The sequence below is a fragment of the Panthera tigris genome, chromosome B4 (assembly GCF_018350195.1).
Source record: "Panthera tigris isolate Pti1 chromosome B4, P.tigris_Pti1_mat1.1, whole genome shotgun sequence".
Classification (NCBI taxonomy): domain Eukaryota; kingdom Metazoa; phylum Chordata; class Mammalia; order Carnivora; family Felidae; genus Panthera; species Panthera tigris.
This window is the reverse complement of record NC_056666.1, coordinates 129,579,609-129,602,649: the sequence shown is the minus strand read 5'-3', so window position 1 is coordinate 129,602,649 and position 23,041 is coordinate 129,579,609. Positions and strand designations below refer to the sequence as shown.

General features: G+C 56.8%; 1 protein-coding gene across 2 annotated transcripts; it reads left to right on the top strand.

Moving 5' to 3' along the window:
* Nucleotides 1-8,476: 8,476 nt before the first annotated feature.
* Nucleotides 8,477-22,803, top strand: PVALB (parvalbumin). 2 transcript variants are annotated; one of them, XM_042990876.1, is made up of 5 exons: nt 8,477-8,557; nt 9,045-9,112; nt 10,771-10,903; nt 12,064-12,173; nt 22,585-22,803. In XM_042990876.1, the coding sequence occupies exons 2-5, from the start codon at nt 9,052-9,054 to the stop codon at nt 22,611-22,613; spliced, it is 333 nt and encodes a 110-aa protein (XP_042846810.1). In that variant the 5' UTR covers nt 8,477-8,557; nt 9,045-9,051; the 3' UTR covers nt 22,614-22,803. The 2 variants fall into 2 exon arrangements, with proteins under 2 accessions (XP_042846810.1, XP_042846811.1); XM_042990877.1 differs by lacking the exon at nt 8,477-8,557 and having other exon boundaries at nt 9,037-9,112.
* The last annotated feature ends 238 nt before the right edge of the window (nt 22,804-23,041 follow it).

Genomic DNA, 23,041 nt, shown 5'->3' with positions numbered 1-23,041 from the left:
CATGTGGGGACCACACATTCTAGATTTGCTTCACCTGGTTTCACATCTCCAGTGCCCCGTTCCCCAGAGCACCCGCTCTCGTCAGAACACGAGCCGCAATTTCAGGTCAGGAGGAAGTCTGGAACCCCAAGGGGAGGCCACAGTTCCTGAAAGACTAATTATACACCGGCAGTGGCCCCTAAAACGCAGGTGAATAAATGGATTTAGACAGCGTTATAAGTAGCAGTCCAAAAATGGTTTTGAGAACAACCACTGTCCACATACAACCAAAAATAAAAACATCAGCTTGATTTATTCTCCTCGGAGGCTCTCGGAGACGGAGGCTGGATGCCCGTCTTCATGCCTCCAAGTCCCACCTGGAAAGGCGGCTGGAAACAGAGTATACACAGAATGATGGGGCCGTTACTGAGGCAGGGGTGCAGGTAAATGCAAGCGCTAGGAGGGGTGTGAGGCCAGGGGGAAGAAACCCAGGAGGGCTTCCGGTAAGGGGGGGCACCCAAGCTGAGTCATCGAGGGTGACCCCCGGGAGGCAGGGTGACCCCCAGGGAGGTGGGCCCACGGGAGGAAGAAGGCACAAGCCTCCGGATATGATGACATTACCCAGCTGTGCTTGGGGAGTGATAGATTATTGGTGACTCTCTCCCTTTAGACCCTCTATTTCCATCCCTTCCCTAAGCAGTATATGTCACTTAAGAAAATTCTTTTTTGTGTGTGTATTTATTTTCGAGACAGAGCATGAGCAGGGCAGGGGCAGAGAGAGAGAGAGAGACACGGAATCCGAAACAGGCTCCGGGCTCCGAGCTGTCAGCACAGAGCCCGACGCCGGGCTCGAACCCACGAAACCTGGAGATCGTGACCTGAGCCGAAGTCGGACGCTCAACCGACTGAGCCACCCAGGCGCCCCTATGTCACTTTTTAAATAAAAGTTTCTTGTTTACATTTTTTTCCATTTCACTTTATACTTACAACTGACAGTAGGAGTTTTCAATATTTTGACAGATTTTTAAAGGTCGCTTTCCCCATCGATTGTTGAGAGTGTTTTTTAAATGGCCATTTTTAGGGTCTGACGCTACCGGGCAAGGCAAGGACCGCCTGCAGCTGGGAACAGTGCCAACTTTGGGGAAAATTAGCTTCGATAAAACTGGGCAGTTGAGTGTTAAACTATTCTGGAAATAATCCACGTACCTCGGTGCTAAAATGCTCCTTCTCCCTACTTACCCTCAAAAAAAAAAAAAAAAAGTTAAATAAAAAAATTTTTAAAGAGAGGAAAGGGAGCCATTTCAAGGGACCTGGAGAGTTGTCCCAAGAACGTGGTCCAGCCTCTGAGTCGGTGGGGGGAGGCTTAGACGACAGACATTTACTTCCTCACAGCTCTGGGGGCTGGAAGTTCGAGACTGCTTCTGAGGCCTGGCTCTTGAACTTGCAGATGACTGCCTCCCTCCCCCGCCCCACCCCATGTGTTCACATGTCTCCCTCCGTACGTGCCTGTGTCCTTTCCCTCTAAGGACACCAGTCACCTCGGATTAGGCCCACCCTGCTGAGTTCGTGTTACCTTCACCACCTCTGCAGAGGCCCTATCTCCAAATACAGTCCCATTCCGAGGCCCTGCGGGGTAGGATTCCGACAGATGAATTTGGGGGCCACACTCGGTCCACGATACTGGGGTACAGATACATGTCTCCAGATGAGTCCCTTGTTTCTCCCGCTGGCTATGAGAGAGTTCCGGACATTCGTATTTGGCTGATTTGGCCGCAAAATCAGGATGCTGGAGAGCACATGTGTGCATTGTCAGAGCCCCTCGGCCACCCAAGGCAGCGCCGGGCAGCGGCCATCCCGAGAGGCAGGAAGCAAGAAGGGCTGGTCCGGGGTCCCACACCAACACACGGGGACTCATCACCCGCCCCCTGCAGCTACCGACGTGCCCATGTGCACCCGCACACACATACACATGCAACCACACACATACACACACACATCACAGGCACACGCACCCCTCCGACAGTCATTCTGACTCTGCTGTGGGATGTGGGTTGTGATGGAGCCAGGAGCCAGGAGAAGCTGAGGAAGAGACGATACTGTGAGAAAGCCCATTGCCTGTCTCATCTCAGGCCGCCTTACTGATCTGAGCTGGGCGCAAGGCTCCATGCCGTCTGCTCCCCTGATTCCAGCGGGTATCTGGGAGCCAAGAGAACCCTAACAACCTCGGTAGACCATCCTCTGTCTGCTTCTCCGTGCACGTCACCCGGCACAGTGCGAGAAGGGAGAATCCCAGAGTCCGCCCGTCACGTATTTCCCCCAACTCTTCCAATTTCCACAGCCATGGCCACGGGGTGTCCTGCTCCCCTCCACACAGGGACCCAGCCCACACAGGGACCAGCTCCAGCCCACACAGGGACCAAACTGTTCGCTGGTTTCCCCTGAGCACCACTGAGACGGGATGGGGTTTTCAAGAAAAGGAACCAAAGCCAGGTGGCCAAGAGCCACAACCTCCTCGGCTCATGGGCTCAACCCTGGCTCACGTTCAGATCCCGGCCTCATCCAAGATGGCACTGGGGGAGGGGGGGACACCCCGCTCGCAGCCCCTCCCGCCCTCCCACTCTGCGTTCTCCCCCTCCTCCGAGCATCTGTGGCTCCCGACTTCCCCAGCAAGGCCCTGCATCCCCGGGGTCAGAGACCGTCCCGGGAAAACCAGGGAGGGGTGGTCAGGGGCTGGTTTCTTTCCATAAGGCCACTCCAGGGTCCCATCATCCAGCGGCAGGACAGGATCAAGGGTACGTTCCTCACAACGATAACCACCCTGATTGTCATTGGTGTAGGATAAGCCCTACTCCGGCGTGATCTCATTTAGCACTTCCTCTTCGGCGTCATTTTACCCATGAAGGAACTGAGGCCCAGAGAGGTGAGGCAGCTGGCTGATGGTCACACGGTGGGTAAAGTGGCAGTGCCACTGTCGGGACCCTAAGTGCCCTTACGACCCTTAGGACCCCCTACTGCTTGGCCTCCGTCTCGGTGGCGAAACTGTGCTTAAATACAGGCGAGAGGCAGGAGGGGAACAAGGCCACAGGCACAGGAACGGGGCCCAGATTCCTCCGAATTAATACACGTCATATCACAGGGCTGACCTCATAAATATGGTTAGATCCTGCCGCGTCCACCCAGCCTGCCAGGGCCCTGGATGCGACGAACTCTGTGTCCTGTTCCCGGCCACAGCAGGTGGAAATAGTGTGAACGAATGAAATATCACCAGCGAAGCGAACAGCTGAATGCTTCGTCTCCTGGCAGACAGCAGCCAAGAGACTGCTGACCCACGCGCACGGGGCCTCCTGCCCTCCACCAGCTAGGAGGCCAGAGCGGGCTTGGGGGAGAGCACTGGACACTGGACGGGCGTGGAGACAGACAGACCAGGCTCCGGCCCTGGTGTGCCTTGGGACCTGTCTCTGAACCTCAGTTTTGCCATCTGTAAAAAGAGGATCATGGGATCCGCTTCGGAAACCTATACGGGGACGGGTCCAGCTGAAGGCCCCGCACAGTACTGGGTCCCAGAGGATAGAAGTGGAATCAGCATGGGGATATGACAGCCACCTGTCCATCGGGCTGCCTCATGGCTGTTCACAGTAGGAAACAGCAGCTAGGGGGAAATTCCACTGGGTGGGGTGGCTGTCTCTAAGCAGATGCCCAAGGGGATGGGAGTGGCGGCCTGTCAGTCCTCGATGAGGGGCAGGGGATCTCAAGGCCAGGAAGGCCACTTTGGGCCCCAGAGTGAGTCATTACAGAAGGTTAATGCATACTGTTATCAAACTCACCGAGGACTTAGGGCCCAACCTTCCCTTGCGCCTGGCTTACTTGGTCGCCTCAGAGACTCACCCAGTGAACAGTTCATGGGCTTTGACCACCTGAATCCCTTGCCCCTCGGTCCAGGGACAGGCCCCCTCCTCTCGTAGGTCCAATGGTGTTGACATTCTGCGCCTTCCAGGCTGCTGCTTGGACTGCTTCAGGGACGGTGTTTGACCAAACCAAGATAACCATAGCCACTGACACTCAGTGCTGGGACTTTCGACCAAGATCTTGGGTCAGCGGACTCCCCTGTCCCCGAGGGACTTGGACTGCAAGTTTATAGCACCGCAGGGGAGGGCCATCTTGTAACCCTCAGGGGACACAGTCAGCCTGGGAAGGTGGCCAAGTCGTAGAGCAAGGCATTGCTGGGAAAATAGACCTCGCTGTGTGATCTGGGAGAAGTCACTAAAGTTCTCTCAGCATTTATCTCTTCAAACCTCTGAGGATCATAATGAGGGTAATAGAACAGCACGCATATAGCACCGAGCTCACCGTAGGTTCTCAACAAATGAACCCCCACACGATGGTCCACCCCATGTAGATCTGCTTGATTACAGGCACATGAAAAAGACACGTGGGGATAGAGAGGAAGGCCATCCTGGCTCCCAAGCATTCAGCCGTGATGGGCTCTGACCCCAGCACGTATCTTCTGTTAGTCTTTTCAAGGAGCAAGATGGTAGAGGGGCGCCTGGGTGGCTCAGTTGGGTGAAGCGTCCGACTCTTGATTTCGGCTCGGGTCACGATCTCACGGTTGGTGGGATGGAGTCCCGTGTCGGGCTCTGTGCTGGCAGTGTGGAGCCTGCTTGGGATTCTGTCTCCCGCTCTCTTTGCCCCTCCCCTGTGCTCTAAAAAAATAAATAAAATAAATAAATATTATTTTTTTAAAAAGGAAGATGGTGGAGTAGAAAGGAGCAAGGGCTTTGGGGTTAGAGACACCTGGGTTTAAGTCCTAGCTCCGCTGTGTGACCTTAGGCAAGTCACCTAACCTTTCTTAGCCTTGTTCCCTCATTAGTAAAACAGGGAAGGCAAAGCCAAGGGTAAGACCAGGTTGCCGTGCACACCGTGATCAACATGGTGCTCAACAAATGAGGGTGATGATTTTCCTAGACTCCAGCGAGGGATCTCCCTCAACATTCAGTCCTTAAGACTCTGTCTCATTCCTGCCTTGCTGAGCTCAGCCATACCTGTGACCTCAAGCCCTTGACCACCACCCCCCCCCCCCGCCTTTGATGACCACCAAAGCCCTGTGACCAGCCCCGACCTCTCTCCGGAATGCGGACCTCTGGGCATCTCCACCAGAATGTCCCCCAGGCATCCCAGATCCAACGCGAGGTCCTGGCTTGTCCACCGCTCTCCGCGTGATTTGGGTCTCTCGCCTTGGCTTTGGCTTCTTCACTTTCCCGTGAGCAGGTCGGAGTAGATCACTATGGAGCCTCCCTCAGCCCTCACATACTAAGATTCTCAACTCCGCGTCATCTCCCCAGACTAGCCACCTTCCGAGGCCACACCTCCATCGCCCAATGAACCCCCGGCCTGCAAACTTGGGTTTGTCCGTCTTGTTCGACACGGCCACCAAGTCAGGGAGAGTCTCCTCCAAGCTGTTCCCTATCTCCTCGGTCCTCCCCACTGCCATTACTGTCATGCTAGGCCAGAGTCCAGACCCCTCCATCAGGACATGCTGGATGGACTCCATATCCAGGCTCTAGCACCGGCTTCCCCAGTCAGTCCAGCCTCTGCTCCAGTGATTAGTGACGGTCAGCCTCTCTCCCAAACAGACTTTGCATAGAGGCCAGCCCTCCTCCCGTCACTGTTAAGAACGGAACTTCCCTGTGGATGATGTCAGGGCCCTGGAGATTCTTTTCAGGTCGGGGATGAGGAAAGGAAACTTTTATGGTGTTCACACTAGATACTCAATCAGTAATTTGCTAAATTCATTCATTCACCCATTCATTCATTCGTGCTTTTCAAAACACACCCCGTAGATGGTCATCTCCGATGCCAGACAGATCATGCCAGAGATCCCTTTGACCGTCTCATAAAAGCTGTGGGCCTTCATTTCACAAGAACATACCTGCATGTGACTTTCCGCGTATAATCTCAGGGCGGTTCCTAGACCCGCCCCCTCCCAAGCCCATCTACAGAGTGAAGTTGGCACCTACTTGAGCTCATTTTCCAGATGGGGAGACAGGAATGCAAAGAGAGGAAGGGGCTTGTCAGAAAACACCCAGAACACACATCTCCAGGCACTGGATCGTGTCCCGAAAGTGCTGGGCCCCACTCCGGGATCCAGGGCCCCAGGTTCATGGCTTTGGGTAGTGACTTCCCTAACACCTGACGTCTTTGTGCCATTTCCTCGTCCACGCAGACGTGACCAGGCCTGGACAGCAAGTCTGTGATGCGGAGATGATGTATATACAAGAACCGAGCCCCGCCCTGTGCACAGAGACTGTTCCTGTTTCTTCATCTGCCCACTTCTTCTCTTCCTTTCCTGCAGGATTCTGGAGGGCCGAGACAGGGCTTCCATCTAAAGTGGTCGTGGAAGTCTTCACGGAGGAGGCGAGCCCTGCCCGGGCCTCAATGGTGGGTGCTGGAGGGAGGCAGGGGCCAAGGGTTATTAATAGGCCTGGCTTGATGGAACCAGGGAGGGTGAATGTGATACAGACACCCAGCACCGTAGTTGGGAAGTACCTGACACCAGAAGGGGAGGGGGCCGAGGGCTGGGGGTAGCGCCACCTCCCAAAATAGCCAGAGCAGAAGCCTATATAGGTGGCCACCACCCCCCCACCAGGCTCACTTCCCTGCAGGACCTCCCACCGGCCCAGCCTTTCAGCGAAGGTTCCAGCCCTCCACCCCCACCCGAGGTGAGTGGCAGGGACTGAGGTTGGAGGAGGACGGGGGGCTACCGTGGGGAGGAAGCCAGCTGGACGGGACAGTCACATTGCCCCTTCCCACAGCCACACGGGGCTGGGAGGGGGGTGCTGGAAGGTCCGCCGCTGTGGGGTCCAGGGCTGAGAGTACGAATTCCTGGGCTCTCCAGCCTAATGCCTGGTGTGGCCTGGGGCAGAGCCCTCCCCGTGGCCGGGCCTCAGGCTCCCCACCTGTGGGATGAGATGGGTGGAGCCAGACGTCTGCGGACTCTGGTGATGCCGTCAGAGGAGGCCCATGAGTGGGCAGTGGAGGCAGGAGGAAGGGGATGGAGGGCTGGCAGGCCGGCCCAATAACATCTGGTGCTCTGGCGGGTGGGCTCCGGCCCAGAGAGGGTGCCAAGTTGTTGGAAGGCTTGTCTAGCAGGCAGAGATAGGGGAAAGGAGGGAGGATGGGCCTGCCCAGTGGCTCCAGCCTTTGCCACAGGGGTCAGTGTTTGGGCGTGGTCTGTGGCACACTCGTGGGACTTGACAGGGCTGGGTCCTGGGCAACGGGGAGGGGCTCCAAGGACAAGGGTCACTGAATTCCAAGCCAGCAGATCCGGGAGGGGCTCCCTCTCTGCCACTGCCTTGCTGTGCGTCCTTTGGCCATTCACTGACTTGCTCTGGCCTCAGTTTCCCCACCAGCATAGCATGAGGCTCCTTCAGCTAGGGAAACAGACTCTCCAAATAGGCCCCTGGAGTGAGCTGAGCCTGAGGGCCGAAATGATAGCACAGAAGCCCAGCACATCCACGTTAACAGCTCGTCTGGGGGCAGGGATGGCGGGGGCAGTTGAGGGGTCCGCGGAAGACCTGGCGGCAAGAGACAGCATGTCGGGAGCTGCAGCCTCTGCTCCTGGGAAGCCGGCTGGAGGGCTGTCGACTGAAGGAGCTGACTCACAGGCAGGGGGCAACCGGAGCGGTGTTGTCCTAAGGTTTCCAGGAAGGGCAGCCGTCCAGGGCTGAGCCGAGGGAGACGGTGTTGACAGCCAGCGTGCCAGAACTCCAGCAGCTGGACAGCTCTCCCCGGCCGCCCACCAAGTGTCACCAGCCTCAGCCTCTGAACACCCGCCTACACCTTCCGCCGGAGTCTAAAGATCCCACCACAAGGGACCATCAATACCACCAACACAGGGAGACAGAAGACCAGAAAAGGGGAAGGTCACTGCCCAAGGTCACACAGGCACTCAGCACAGCCGCAGATCCGGAACCCAGGCATCCTGACTCCCCGTCCAGCATTCTTCACACTCTAGAGGCAGCTGGTTGCAGCCCGAATCCTTGGGAGACTGTGGGAAAGAATGCAACTGGTCTCTGGCTGCCTACGATTGGGAAGTGTCCACATTTCCCAGAGGTGAAGTTCAAGCCATAAAACCTGCTTCGCTTGTCTCCAAAGTGTGGTCTGAAGGTAACCACCTTCTCCCCAAATGTGAGTCTTCTGGTCTCCAAGTGGGGACAGGGGACATAAAGATTTCAAGTAGCCTCTCCCCGCCCCACCCTCTCCCAAAGGGTTTGCGGGGGCAGCAGTCTGAGCCCCCACTGTACTCCCATGTTCAGTGGCTCAGGAGACCAGAGAAGCCGAGTAGTTAGTGGAGATCTGAAAACAGTTCTTTGGAAAGTCGGACTAGGAAAGAAAGAAGAAGAAGGTTTCAGGGCATCCCTGGCCAGATGTGGGATGGGGCACCGGGAGGAGGGCCTGAGCAGCCCCGCCCATCCCTGCCACCTCCTCCCGGCCATCCCCTGTGGGGTCAGATTTCCAGACCTCAGCGCTCAGATTTTGCAGCATAAATTTGCATCCAGGACAGACAAGAGCAGAGGCTGAGGTAGGAGCGGAGAGAGAATGGGAGCAGGGCCGAGGGACCCACCGGGGTTTGGGCTCGCCCCCCCACCCCCGACAGTCCCGTATCCTCCCCGAGGTGGCGGGACAGCCTCCGAGGTGCACCGACCCGAGACGCTGCGCTGCACCAGGCTGGCGCCTCCTGCGCGCCCTTGACGGCAGGCGAACCCTCCAGCCCCATAAATTCCAGAGGTCGCCCCCTCCCCGGGCACCCTGGCCGCGCGGCCCCCTGGGATCGCGAGGACCCCGGCGGGGGCGGTGCGGGAGCGACAGCGGGTCCGCGCGTCTGCCCGGCCAGCGCGGCGGCGGGACTGAGCGGCTCTGGCTGCGCGCCCAGCCCCGCGCCCCCTGGCTCTGCGCCAGGCCGGCGGGCGTGCGCCCGGCGCGCAGCACTGCAGCGCTGGTCATATGAGCAGAAATGATAAGAAAAGCACTTTTTAATCTTCTCGCACTTGCTCTGCCCGCTCCAACAGTTGCAGGATGTCGATGACAGACTTGCTCGACGCTGAGGACATCAAGAAGGCGGTGGAGGCCTTTACCGGTGAGCAAGCGCGCTCCCCTCCCCAGACTTCTCCCCGGATCCACCACCCTGGCCCCGGCACCCCCGCGGGAGGGCCAGTGCTCCCGCGCGCTCCTCTGCCCACGCTTCCTGCGGGGCGCTGGCCGGACGGAGCAGGGGGCTCCTCGCCATTTCCCAAACTCCTCTCGGGCGGCACTTGGCGCAGGGAGCGGGTGGGGAGGCCCAGCGAAACTTGCCGGGTGGCCGCGCTGCTGCGAGGACTCGGGATCCGGGACCAAGGGCAAAGACCGGGGTGGAAAGCGGGACCTTCGGGTCCTTGTGGGCGCTCGATACCTCCCGTTAAGGCACTTGGAGGGGTTGCAGGTGCGCCCGCCTTCTCTCCAAGCAGCCCCTTTCGGAGACACCCCCCCCACCCCCCGTTTAGAACAGGACTCTTCCGGCTTGCGGTTGTTGGCTCCCTGACTGTCCAAGCCCCTCTCTGGGAGTCAGAGCACCCCCCAACAGCTCCCCCCAGCCACCTCCACTGTCCCGCGAGCGGGGTGACCTTCCCGCAGCTGGCGCTCTGCTCTGCCCAGCCCTGCGCACAGCATCCTCAGCGCTTCCAACTTCCAGCCTCCTTAGGCGGCCAAGGGCGGGGAGCAGGCAGGCATCCCCACCTCTCTGAGCTGCCCTGGGCTTTTGAGCTCTTAGCTGCTACCTGCCTCCTCTCTCCCCTCACCCAGGTGGAGAAACTGAGGCTGGGAGAGGGCCAGAAACTTGCCCAAGGTCACCTAGCAGGGCAGGAGGGGGATTAGAACTAAGGTCACCTTCCGGTCTCGGTCCCCTACTGGAGTGGCAGAGGTGGACAGAGCAACTTCCCTCGGCCAAAGGCTGAGGGGAGAACGTGGCTCTCAGCAGGACCCCTCCCTGCCACACCCCCAAATTACCCTCTCTAGGGTCCTGAAAGGGAGCACAGGACATAGAAAATTGGGGAGGGGGCCTCTCGTTTCCTTTCTGCTTGGTGTCCCTTCCTCAGGGTAAGAAGCTCTGGGAGACCACGCTCCTGGGGTACTGCGATAGCCCACCCTCTTCTCCTTGACCCACCTTCCCCCTCTGAGAAGGAACTTAACTGGGAATTCCCAGGGAGACTTCTAACACGCCCCCAACTCCCGCTGGGATGGATATCTGCAGCAAAGCCACCATTTCTGGGGCCTCCCCCCTTCCTCCTCCTCCTCCCGCTGTGTGACCTTGAGAAAAACTTGTCCTCCCTCTGTCGATTTTCTGGCAACACCATCTGTGGCCGGAAAAAAAAGGCTGACCACCGCCCCCCACCAAGATACACCACACCGTGTTCACAACGCCTCCCATTCCCCTCCCCGCCCCCGTTCGGCCACCACCCAAAAGCCTTCATGGAACCCGGGACGCCCCGCTGCCTTCAAAGGCTACTTCTGCCATCAGCGAAGGGTAGGGCGGAGCGTGGGGGCAAATCCACCTCTTCCACCTCCAGCCGCGTGACCTTGGGCAAAGCACCCGTCCCCTGGTCTGGGCTCCTTCAGCCCTCCCACCCAGGTACACCCCTCTCTCCCCCCCAGCACCAGCACAGGGAGATCAGTCGGCAAATGCTGTGGCACCTCCATTCTCCTGCCCTTCCCTCCCGCCCCTTCTTTGTCATTTAACCCGCTGCTCTCCACCCCCCACAGCTGTCGACTCCTTCGACTACAAAAAGTTCTTCCAAATGGTCGGCCTGAAGAAGAAGAGCCCGGATGACATAAAGAGGGTGTTCCGCATCCTGGATAAAGACAAGAGCGGCTTCATCGAGGAGGAGGAGCTGGGGTAAACTGAGGCCTGCGGGGACGGCCCCGGCTGAGGGGGCGTGGGGGGCTGGGATTCTTACTGCCGAGTTCCCATCAGGGCTGCCCTTGTCTCTGCACCGTTGGCAGAAAATAACTCTGCCTGACCGCCGTTGCTTCCGGAGGAATAAAATCCGCAGCAGAAAGTGCAACTAACTAGGTTAAATTATAGCCACTTAATATGGCTAACGGAAGGGTGCTACTTAATAATTTAATACACGTGAAGAGGCAGGTTTTCTGGATGCTTCACACCACACGCAAGACAGGGAGCGCTACCCCGAGTGTTTAGTTCGTTGATTGTCATTTGCCTAAAAGGCACCCTCCACCATCCCGCAGACCCTCCCCACCCCGCCCCCTGCACTTCTGTAACAGTGCAGCTAAAGCAGTGTCCGGGCAAGGTGGGGATGCAGAACCAACTTTGGGGGTCAGGAGTCCTGGGAGCAAAGCGGAGGAGGGGAAGGTCATCACTAGGAAAACGCACCCGGCTCGTCGCTGCCCACCAGGCTCGTCTTACGTCACTCTCTGGCCAAGACTGCCTTGGATTTCGTCTTCAAGAGAAGGGGGATGGTGTGGAGAGAGGCCTCGCAATAGGGACTTCCCTGTCCATCCAGTCTCAGTCTCACCCCAGATCATCCCACAAGGGTACCCTTTGCCTAGAACCTTCCCCTTCTACCCACCCTCCCCCCCCCCCCCGCCACGGGCTGACTTCTGCTTGTTCTCCAGATGTCACCTTCTCCCGGAAGCCTCCCTGACTCTCCCCCTCACCCCAGGTGGGATGGATGCGTCCTCTGAGCGCCCTTCTCTAGTTCCTCACCATCGCACCCATCACACCGTGCGGTCTTGACCTCCGCCTCATTTTTTTAGGTGCCTTCCTGCTCTGTGCTCCCACTTTCCAGCACGGCCCTGGCACAGAGAAGACACTTTTGCGTTTGTGGTGTTGGCCGAATAAATAAACAAATGCAGGTGCCCTGCCTGGCGTGGGGTCCACATTTTGCGGAGGACAGCCTGTCCTTCTCTGCACACCCACCCGTGACGCCCAGCCCAGCTGCATACGTGTCCCCCGCTTGCTGCCTAGCCCGGTGGCCCGTACCTGTCCCTGCAAGGTGACCTCCACCTGACTCCCTCCCTGGCTTTTCTCCCCAGATTCATCCTACAGGGCTTCTACCCAGATGCCAGAGACCTGTCTGTGAAAGAAACCAAGATGCTGATGACCGCTGGCGATACGAATGGGGACGGCAAGATTGATGTCGATGGTGAGTAACCATGACCTGGGGCCTGAACACATCATGGATCTTGGGACGTTTGGATGCTAAAAGCTTGGAGCTATCGCTGTCCCGTGAAGGGGAGAGGAGAGGTAGTCCTGTACTCCCTGGGACTAGAAGGAAATGCATTGGGTCTGAGAGCTCTGTCATGTAAGCCAGGCACACACACACACACACACACACAACTGGTACATTTTTTCTAAATTTGAACAACCCGAAAGGAACGGATTCTCTTTTTTTTCTCCCTGCTGCATAGGGAATCAAGGATGATTTGGGATTTTGTTTTTCCCCTGACTTTTGCCTGCAACTTTTGCCTGAGTTCCGGTCCCAGCTCTGCCCCAACTGGCTGTGTGACCTTGGGCCGTCTCTCTCCTTCTCTGGGTCTCAGTCTCCCATCTGTAATCCGAGGAGATGAGGCCAACTGATCCCCAAGGGCCCTGTGGGCCCTCCTGTTCTCAAATTCCAGAGATGGAAATTCCTTATCTTCCATCCTCCTCAACATCTTGTCCTGGTATCCTGTAACTTCAGGTTTCAAGACCTGTTCTGGCTTTGCCCAAACATACCGTTCCGGCCCTGAAGGGGAGCCAGGAAAAAGAGCCAGCCAGCAATCAGCTAGGAATTAGGAAAAGGGATATCTGGGCCTTGCTTTTCAAGCTTTGCTTTCAGAACAGGCTTCCAGAGAGGCTGGTGGTCCCCGCATGCTTCTCCGCTGAGGTGTAACGTGCACCCCCAGAGCACCCCCCAGCAGCGTCGCCTTCCTTAGCATCCCAACAGCCTTGAGAATGATCTCCGTTTTGCAGATGGGCAAACTGAGGCTGAAGGTGCTTAGCCTGTTCAAAGAGCTAGGACATAAGTGGGGGAACAAGGCTTTGGAAGAACTCTTTCCCACAAGCTGTGCCCGCAGCTCGTAACGGTCCAAGCGAGATGCGTAGTTTCATCCTAGGACCTGCTCGGGCTCGTTGTGAAAATTAAGTGGCTGTCAACACAAAACTGCTCTGGGAAAGTTAAGACGCTTCCGAATGTGCGTGTAGTGTATTAAAGTTTTCTGTCCGCGACCAAAATGGAGACAGGGTCAGACGCAGCCGGGCGCCTGGCTTTCTAGTCCCAGCTGTCTCTCCCGTGGCTGCAAAGGAGGGAGGTGACTTGAAAGGAGCCTGAGCCGAAAGTGCGGGAGAGAAATGGGTGACTGGTCTTGGTGCGTTCCGGTGAGTGGCACCTGTCCCCACACCCCCTCCTCAGCAAGCCACTTAGGTGGGGGCGGGGGCCCCAGGGTTGGCTGTTCTGGAAGAACCTACATGATAAAGAAAAACCAGGCCAGATCCTAGGCTGCTTCCCTGCCTGCCTCCCTCCCTCTCTCCCTCCCTGCCGAACTCATATTTTAAAGAAATAACTCAACTTTTGCAACTGATCTAACAGACATTTCCCGAGTGCTAAGCCTGTGCCAGGCTATCAGGGAGGCAAAGATGAATTAGACCCTACTCCCAGCGGCGCTATTTGCTGGCTGGGTGCCCCGGAGCAGTGGCTCAGCCACCCGGAGCCCCAGCTGCCCATTGATAAACTGGGCACGGACAACGCATGGGTCACTGGCATTTGTGAGGATTCCGTGACACCGTGCACGTTGAGTGTGGGGCCCAGAGCATTGTGAGTACTCGGCAAACGGTGGCCGTGACTCTATTTCCCTTCCATCCACATGTCGCTTACAGCTCTAGGTATAGGCGCACGAAAGAACGGCGACACCAGGGAGGTGCAGAGAAGCCTTTTGGAGAGGGAGGAACGGAGGCGTTTCGGCAGATTGGAGGCTGTGGGCAGGAAGCCACAGGCTGGAGTCTGGGGTGGGGGGCCGTCCCTGCGGAGCCCCGGGCAAGGCGTCGGGTTTAGCAAAGGCGTAAGGCTGGGAAGTTTAGGGGTGTTTAGAAAGGGGCAAGAAGGTTGGTTTGCTGGGGGTAGGAAGAGCGAATCGTCACCAAGGTGGCAATGTGTGCCCGGCCCAGTGCTGGACTCTGAGCACACGTCACCTGTGACAGAGGACGGAGGTACAGATGCGGAAAGAGAAGGGCCAGTGCCTAACCGCCCACACAGTTCAAGCTCAGGACGACCTGGTGGAGGCCCGACCCCCAGAGCTCCCGAGTCCTTTGGCCTGGAGTGGGGCCCAGGTGTGGGCCTTTCCACCAAGTTCCCAGGTGGCACTCCTGCTCCGGGGACCGTACTTTGAGAACCACTGCCTTACAAAAATCCTAGAAGGCAGGTGCTCTCACACTTCCCCCTTCTACAAATGAGGAGACAGAGGCACGGGGAGGTTACGTGTCCAGGGTCGCTCAGTAGCAGGGGCAGGACCCCCGCCGCCACCCTGCCTCTCACGAGGACGCGTCCCCGGCCTGGGTTCTCCACTCCCAATGCCTGCCCGTGTGGACCGTGCAGGCTGACAGGACGAGTGGTTATCACCCACACAACACCCACACCCCCCCCCCCACACACACACACACACACGCCATCTAGTTACCGGTTCCCTGGAACCCGACACTGTGATGGGTCTGTTTCCTATGCTTCCAGGCTATTCCAGCTCAAGAGCCTGTGGTTTGCTTTTTTGCTTCGGTGGCTGAAAAATTTAGTCTTAATTATCCCTGGACCACTGCAGTCTGCTCCACTCATGTGCCCCGAGGCATCTGCCTTTTCTGCTTCCTTCTGGCGAAATCTGTTCTCATCCGTAAGCAGCCCATTTGACGTGGTGGGCAGGCGGGTGCCCTTGGGCCGAAACACCTAAAGTCAGGCAGAAAATACGACCTGCGCACCCCGCGAGCAGTGTGGACGGCCAAGCCTTTTTCTCTCCCTGGCCATCTATCTCCTCCTCCCAGAGTGGGGATAAAAATACCCATCTCAAAGGGCCGTTGCTTGAATTAAGTGAGTGTTCTGGAAACGACCCCTTCCCTCCTATTTTGTATGTGTGCTTTCTCTCGGAAGCCTCCTCGAAACCCTTGCGGAACGAACACCAGCCCTCAAAGAAGACGAAATGGGGTCTAAGACGGGAGGAAAGTGAGAGGGACGGAAGGAGAGGTCGGGATTTGATTTCCAGGCAAGGCCGGATGAGCACCTCAGGGCCAGCCGCAGTCCTGGTGGTGGAGCCCTAAGGCGGGTGGCGTTTTGTCCCGTCTCCCCGCGTCGTCACATCAGCCCTATAAGGGGGCGGGGGAGACAGAGTCTGTGATTCCCCCACTGAGAGTTGTGGAAACTGAGGCCCAGTGGGCGTTAAGCGCCAAAGTCACACAGAAATCCGTGGCGGCAGGGAACCTGAGTCCCCTGACTCTGTCACTCCCTCCGCCAGGCTGGGCCGAGACATTCCAGTTATAAATGGTTTCTGGGCTTAGCGAGATGCTTGCTTTAATTCCCCAGCGGATGCCCTAAGTCTGGCCTGTGTGGCGCTAAGGGGGAGGCAGCAGCACTCCTGTGAGAAGGGACAGTAGGGAGGGGGCGGGAAGATGTCCCCTCTCCATTTATCCCTCTCCTGCCTCCATGGGTCCTGGCGTGAGTCAGAACCCCAGCCTCTGAGAGAGAGAGAGAGAGAGATGCACCCCACGCCGGCATTAGAATCTTCCTGGCCGAGTGACTCACGGCCTCAGTTTCCCTGTCAGTAACATGGGGACGAGAGAGCCAGTGCAGAGGAAATGGGGTGACAGCCAGGGAAGTGCCTGGCACGGAGTGAGCCCCCAGGACCGTTTAGGCCGCTCCCTGCCGCCATCTGGCTTGACCCCAAATAACCCCACCTCCCGCTCCCCCCCCCCTCCCCGCCCCGGGTGGGAAAGTGATCCCTGTTTGCAATACCGATTTATAAGCAACCTAGCCCGGGAGCTATTTAGAGGCGAGGTGATAAACCAAGAGGCCGGTGCCTCCATCCCGGTGGTCACGACAGAGGGAAGGAAAGAGGCTTCCAAGAGCTGACTCAAGGTCCATCTCAGTTTCTCTCTGGGCCGTCAGCATGTGCTGGTCTCACCTGTCAATGGCTTCTAAATTTGTCCAATCCCCACGGCCCTGGGACTGGGGCCGACCTAATTAGGCTAACTGCAGTTTCCTATGAGAAAGGAGAAGGCTGCGCCCTCTCGCCCTCTGAGCCTCCCCGTCGCCACCCCCTCGTTCTTTTCTAAGTGGATGAGGAAGAAACTGCAGGCTGGCCCTTGGGGATCTCCAGGGAGGACTCAGGGGGCAGAGGTGGGGCTCTGCGTCCTTCCAGAGGGATGCTCTCCCTCCCATCTGGACTTAGAGGTGCTCCCTCGGTGTGCCGGGCACCAACACAGCAGACGCGTCTCACCCATTATCTCATGTAGTCCTCACCAGAAACCCTATGAGGAGATGCTCTCGGTATCCCCATTTCACAGACGTGGAAACTGAGGGGCAGAGCCCGAGTGTCCTCAGATGGGCGTGCTGGAGGCGGGCTCCTAACTCGGATGGCGTAGGTGGTGCGGGCAAGTTGCCGTAGGTCGGCTCTCGATCTTTTGGACCGCCCCCCTGCCCTCTGCTGCCCACCCCCTCCTTGTCTTTGCCTCAGGATTTTTGTTGACATTTCGAAGCTCCAACCTGTGTCGGATGGAGAGGAGACCCAAGGGAGGTGGAATTCACCTGTATACAGCCTACCAAATGCTGCGCGCCGGCTACGGATCAGGCCGGTGACAGGGGCTTTAGCGCCGGTTCCTCTAAAGGAGCCAAGGAGCTCCCTTTTACAGATGGGGAAACTGAGGCACAGTAAGGCGACGTGTCCGGCCCAAGGTCACGGAAGCAAGAATGAGTGGGAGGCAGGAGTTGCCTCCCCGATCCCTTGCTCGAGGCTCTCTGCGAGAGCTGGAAAGGCATCTCCTCGACCTGACATTGCACACAGGAGCAAACTGAGACCTGGAGGGGTGAGGGCGCGGGGGCGGGGGCGGGGGCGGGAGCGGGAGGCAGGACCAAGGTCAGAACCTCCTCCCCATCCGTCGTCCCAGCATCCCTCCGCCAAATCAATTGACCTAGACTTCCGCAAGGCTTTGGATGTTTTGCTCATTTGTTTTTCCTTAAGGGGAAACCTGGACATTTTAGAGGAGACTTTTTTTTTTTTTTCCTTTTGATAAGAGGGCTGTTCGTTAATTGGCTGATTCCTAAGAACTCTGCCCTGAGGCACAAACGAAAGGTACGGAAGAGGTGACCTCTGCCCTCAATTTGTCTACAAAATGCCCTGCTAGCTTCTGGGAGGATAAAATTAGAATCTAGTGTTCTCTGCAAAAAGCCGGGGCGTGTGGCCTTCGTGACGTGCTGGCTGCTTCAGAGTGGATCCCAGGGTGGGCAAAAGAGTCTGTTTTCAGAAGCTTTTGAAAACCCCGCAGGTCCAAGATATATCCCAGTCCAAGTGGCCTGACTGCCACGGGAGAGACCCGTGGTTGGCATTCCTTGGTCCCCCTCATGCTGACCCCACCAAATGCCACTCCGGGTGAAGGCATTCACTGGCTCCTTGCGGATGAGCAGTCCCAGGACCCGTGATTTCTTTTTTTTTTTTTTATGTTTTATTTTTTATATTTAGAAGAGCGTGAGTGGGGGGAGGGGCAGAGAGAGCCGCAGACTGAATCCCAAGCCGGCTCCAGGCTCCGAGCTGTCAGCACAGAGCCCGATGCAGGGACTCCAACTCATGAGCCGTGAGATCATGACCTGAGCCGAAGTCAGACGCTCAACCAACCGAGCCACCCAGGCGCCCCTTGATTTCTAGGGTGAGGGTTGGGGGGGGGTCAGTGGGGGTCGGGAAACTGTTAAGGACCAGCTTCCCCTTTGAACAGCCTCTCCATGAGCTGGTATTGGCAGACGGACTCATGTCTCCTTTTAGTCTAGCGCAGAGCAAACTTAGTGCCCGAGGACAGGATATATGGGCTCTGGCCAGCTTTCCAGATTAAATGGCAGGTTGAGGGAGTCCCTGCTTCCGCCCGATCTGGGACGCTAGCCCAAGCAGGAATGGCCTCTCCGCACTCATGGAGAGGGTGTTCCTGGGACCACAGGCCAAATCCTGCCTCTGCCTCTTATTTGCTGCATGGCCTTGACACTTCACTTCTCCGGGCCTCCGGTTCCCCGTCTATAAAGTGGGAATCACCCCATTCAGCTCCCAGGGCTGTTGTGAAAACTAGACATGAGGCAAGTCAGAATTTGTTGGACCCTGAGGAGGACTCGTGACCCATCCATCCATCCCTCCATCTTTCCATCCATCCATCCTTCCATCTGTCCATCTCTCCATCAGTCCACCCATTTGGCATTTGTTCATTAGCACCTGCTGTGGGCCGGTGGGCACACTGTATGCTAGGAGGCTGGTGGACAAGCCTGGAGTTTACACTCTAGTAGGGGGAGACCGACAAAAATAAGTAAGTACATAAATAAGTTCATTCTGGAGAGTGCTAAGCACCAGGAAGTAAATAAAAAGGGGCTGATATGACAGAGTCACGGGGGTGGCAATATCTGAGCTGGCTCCTGTGTCACTCTATGCCTAGGTCAAAGTAGGTCGGAAAGCTCCGGGGTTCAGAAAGGAGCCTAAAAGCAGTAGCTTGACTCACGTGTGCTGTGTGATCTCGGCCAAGATGGGCCGAGATGGGGCCTCCGTTTCCCCATCTGTAAAATGCAGACAGAAGCATCCTTGCCATGCAGTAGTTGTGAGAATCCAATGACATAATATATATAGAATGCTTTGCATTTTGCATTCCATGCATAAGAATTCTTTTTTTTTTTTAACGTTTTATTTATTTTTGAGACAGGGAGAGACAGAGCATGAACAGGGGAGGGGCAGAGAGAGAGGGAGACACAGAATCTGAAACAGGGTCCAGGCTCTGAGCTGTCAGCACAGAGCCTGATGTGGGGCTCGAACCCACGGACCAAGAGATCATGACCTGAGCCGAAGTCGGCCGCTTAACCGACTGAGCCACCCAGGCGCCCCAAGAATTCTTTTTTTTTTTTTAATTTCTTTAACGTTTATTTATTTTTGAGACAGAGAGAGACAGAGCATGAACAGGTGAGGAGCAGAGAGAGAGGGAGACACAGAACCCGAAACAGGCTCCAGGCTCCGAGCTGTCAGCACAGAGCCCGACACGGGGCTCGAACTCACGGACCGTGAGATCATGACCTGAGCCGAAGTCGGACGCTTAACCGACCAAGCCACCCAGGCGCCCCAAGAATTCTTAAATCCTATAAAAACGGACAATGCTGATCACAGCACTGACGACAAGCACCACCTGTCTCCCGAGGTGCTGTCACAGGGTCACAGGAGCTCCTGGCTGAGGAAGCAGACGCGTTGGTCCCCACCCACGGGAGGGATTTTTAGAGTACCTGGTGCTCCGGGTCCATCCCGGCCAGTCGCTGTCATCGCTCAGCCTGCAGCCCCGGGGGTTTTCAGGACCAGTTAGAGGACCCCCCCCCTCCTACCTCCAGTCGATACCTAGACGCCCACACCCAGGTCCCTTGCCTTCCCTGTCCTCGAGGACAGCCTGGGGACAGGAGAGGGTGGCGTCCACTTCCCAGCTCAAACCCCAGAAAGGCAAGGAGCCCAGGCACGCGTCCCTCCGCGGGGCAGGGATCAGTTTTTTCGCTTTTTTATCTGAACATAATGCTGGCTTTACAGAAGAGCTGCGACAGTAGCATGGTGAGTTCTATACACCCCTCCCCCAGCGTCCCCCAGGGCTGACATTCCACGTGACCGTGGGGGCACAGGATGCAAACTAAGAGATTGCATGGTGGGGGTTGACATACGTGCCTCGTACAAGGTCTGGGGAGGGGGGGATGCGCCCCGAGGAGCCCCACGTACTTCTGATACCCTGAAGCCATGTTTTCACAAGAAATCATTAGTGTCCCCTACCTTCACACACCGACAGATCGACACCCGGACCGACACCCAGAGAGGCACATTTCCCAGCAAACGTGCCAGGCTGGGCCTGGAACCCTAACTCTCAATCCTTTCTAGACGTGATGGGGACGGCCCTGGGGCCCCACACGCTGGCAGGCTGGGGACGCAGCATCTCAGAGACGTCTCGTGGCAGAGGGTGGCAAACTCCTTCCTGTCCTCTCTTGTCTCCCGGAGAGAAAAAACAACCGGGCAGACATCCCCTGGGCCCCCCTTTATTCCAAATAAAGGTCTCAGAAGACCTGGCCGCGGGGCAGTAGCCCCTAGGACTGCCGCAGCAAGGACGCCCCAGGTGAGGGGCATGGAGAACCAGGGGCAGGGGAGCTCCTGGGGGTGGGGGGCAGAGATTTGCTGGCTCTTCTCGCCTTCTCCCAACTCAAGAAGCGCGCTGACTTCTCTTCCTTTTATGGATGATGACAGGGAGGCTCAGAGAGGCCAAGCGCTTTGTCTGAGGTCACACAGCCCGTAAGCGGCAGAGCCAGATTTAGGGGGTGCCAGCCCAGAAATGGCTACTGGGCGTTCCCCAAATCCAGCCCATTGTTTCCTGCCTTCTGAGCCCCTGCCTGCCAAAGGCCCCTGCCTGTTGATCCCTTCCCTGCCATCTGCTTTCTCCTGTGGGAACCCCACATCTTCTCGCAGGACTCTATCAGAAGCCACATGCCCTCTGAAGTTTTGCTGACGCCTTAAACAGAAGGCACCTCTTCTCCCGGTGACAGCGAAGTCTCTGGGCCCGCCATCCATCGGCAAACTGTTCACAAACACGTGCGGCCTCTCAGGGTCAGGCTCGGAGGCGGGTGGTGGGTGGGGCAGGAAACAAGGTGGGCAGGCCCTGGAGCTTTCTGTTCCAGCGGGAGAGGCAGATCACAAGGGACTAAGCAGGAACGTACTCCAAAGTGTTTCAAGAGTGGTAAGCGCTGTGCGCAGGGCAAGAAATGGTGATGGCAAAGAGGATCACGGTAGGGGAGGGTCACCACCGTCACCAGAATGGCCAGAGAAGGCCCCAGGAGGAGGGACAGCTGAATTGGGAACACAGCCGTGAGGAAGTCTGAGCGCCCACCAGGCAGAGAGAACGGCAGGTGCAAAGGTCCTGTGGTGGGAATGCCCCCAGCGAGCTTGAGATTCAGAAAAGAGGCCAGCAGCATGGAGCATGTCCTGCCAGGTACTGTTTCTTCCCTGACCAGACCAGAAGCTCCTTCAGGGCAAGAATCATCTCTGGCTCCCTTGTGCCTCCCCTCACCTGGTCGGAGACACCCCCTTGTTTATTTAGGCGGGGATGGATTCAGTGGGGGACACTGGATCTCCTCCCAGTGCTGACACCAATCTCTGACATCATTACTTAGTGTTCGGCGAAGCTGGGCAGGTGGATGTTCCTGGGGCGGGAGGGCACGTGACCCCACCGTGGACTCGACCGCAAGTCACGTGGAGGGAGCTGGACCCCCGGTCTTAAGTCCCAGCTCAGCCCCTTACAGCCCTGGAGGCTCTGAAAAGCCACGTCTCTCTGGGCCTCAGTTTCCCCTTCTGTAAAGTGGGAATCACTCCCAGTTTCCTGCGAGATGGTCAGTTAAATGAGGAGCTGTGGGAGACAGGGCCCAGCTCATTCTGAGCACCTGTACGCACTCATCCGTCTGAGCGGCACGGAGATGTCACCTCCTCCAGTCTCCTCCATGGTCTTGTTGAGCCCCCTGAGGAGGAAAAACACACAATGGCTCTTGAATCAGGTTGCTCACTGGAATCACCTTTTACTTTCTTTTCTTTTCTTTTTCTTTCTTTCTTTTTTTTTTTTTTTTGAAAGAGAGTATAGATGAGCAGAAAACTTACGGAAGAAATACAAAAGGCTGATAAAGACATAGCAGATCGAGAGGTTTTTTGGGTTTTTTTCCCTGCCTCACCTTCTTTCCTTGACCACCTCACTGCTGGGGAGGAGAAGATTTGCAGCCAATCAAAGAATATCTCTAGCAAAGGGGCGCCTGGGTGGCTCAGTCGGTTAAGCCTCAGACTTCCGCTCAGGTCACGGTCTCGTAGTTCATGGGTTCGAGCCCCGCATCGGGGTCTGTGCTGATGGCTCGGAACCTGGAGCCTGCTTCGGAGTCTGTGTCTCCCTCTCTCTCTGCCTCTCCCCCACTCGTGCTCTGTCTCTCTGTCTCAAAAATAAAATAAACATTAAAAGAAAAAGAGTATACTGACCCGGATGAGCACTGAGTACTACACGAAAGTGTTGAATCACTTTATTATACCCACTGAAACGAATAGACCTACACCGTATGGCAATGACACTGGAAGTAAAACTTTTTTCTAAGTAAAACAAACAAAAGAGAGATGATGATAGGCTCGCCGTTTCTCATTGACTTCATTCATTCATTCATTCGTGCCCACACTCACTCATTCCATCACTCCAGGCCTGCAGCAGAGGGGAGAGCCAGGAGGAAGCACCGTGCAGGGCCCGGCCGTCAGGCCATGGCGAGTCCTTCCACACCGTCCCCCTCTGACTCACCTCTCTTTCCTCTTCTTTTGCAGAATTCTTCTCTCTGGTGGCCGAAAGCTAAGAGGCTGTGACTACCCCAGGCCTTCCCCGTCTCTGCCCCAAACACCCAATCTCAGCCCCTCGAGCTGCCCTCCTGCGTTGCTGTTCAGTGTGTTTATGTTATTTTTTACTCCCCCCACCCCCTGCGGCCCTCAAACGACATCATTCTTCTGGAAAATGCTGGAGAAACAATAAAGGCTGTACCAATCAGATTCTACTGCTCCGGAGGCTGTGGACCTGCTGGGGTGTGGATCCTGCCTTGGCTCTCCAGACACACCTGTGCAGGGGTGGGGCAGGATTTAGACAGAAAAGGGGATCGGAGGGAAATTTACTGAGCCCTCCTCTGCCTTGGGTACGAGAATGGTACTCTGCATGGGTTGCCCATTAGTCCTTGAAACTGCCCATAAGGTAGGTGATGAAACTCCCATTTTACAGATGCAGAGACTGAGT

Coding starts and splice junctions, on each gene's coding strand:
- PVALB (XM_042990876.1), top strand. CDS start 9,052: ATGTCGATGACAGACTTGCTCGACGCTGAGGACATCAAGAAGGCGGTG. Junction 9,113..10,770: donor GGCGGTGGAGGCCTTTACCG/GTGAGCAAGCGC, acceptor CACCCCCCACAG/CTGTCGACTCCTTCGACTAC. Junction 12,174..22,584: donor CGGCAAGATTGATGTCGATG/GTGAGTAACCAT, acceptor CTTCTTTTGCAG/AATTCTTCTCTCTGGTGGCC.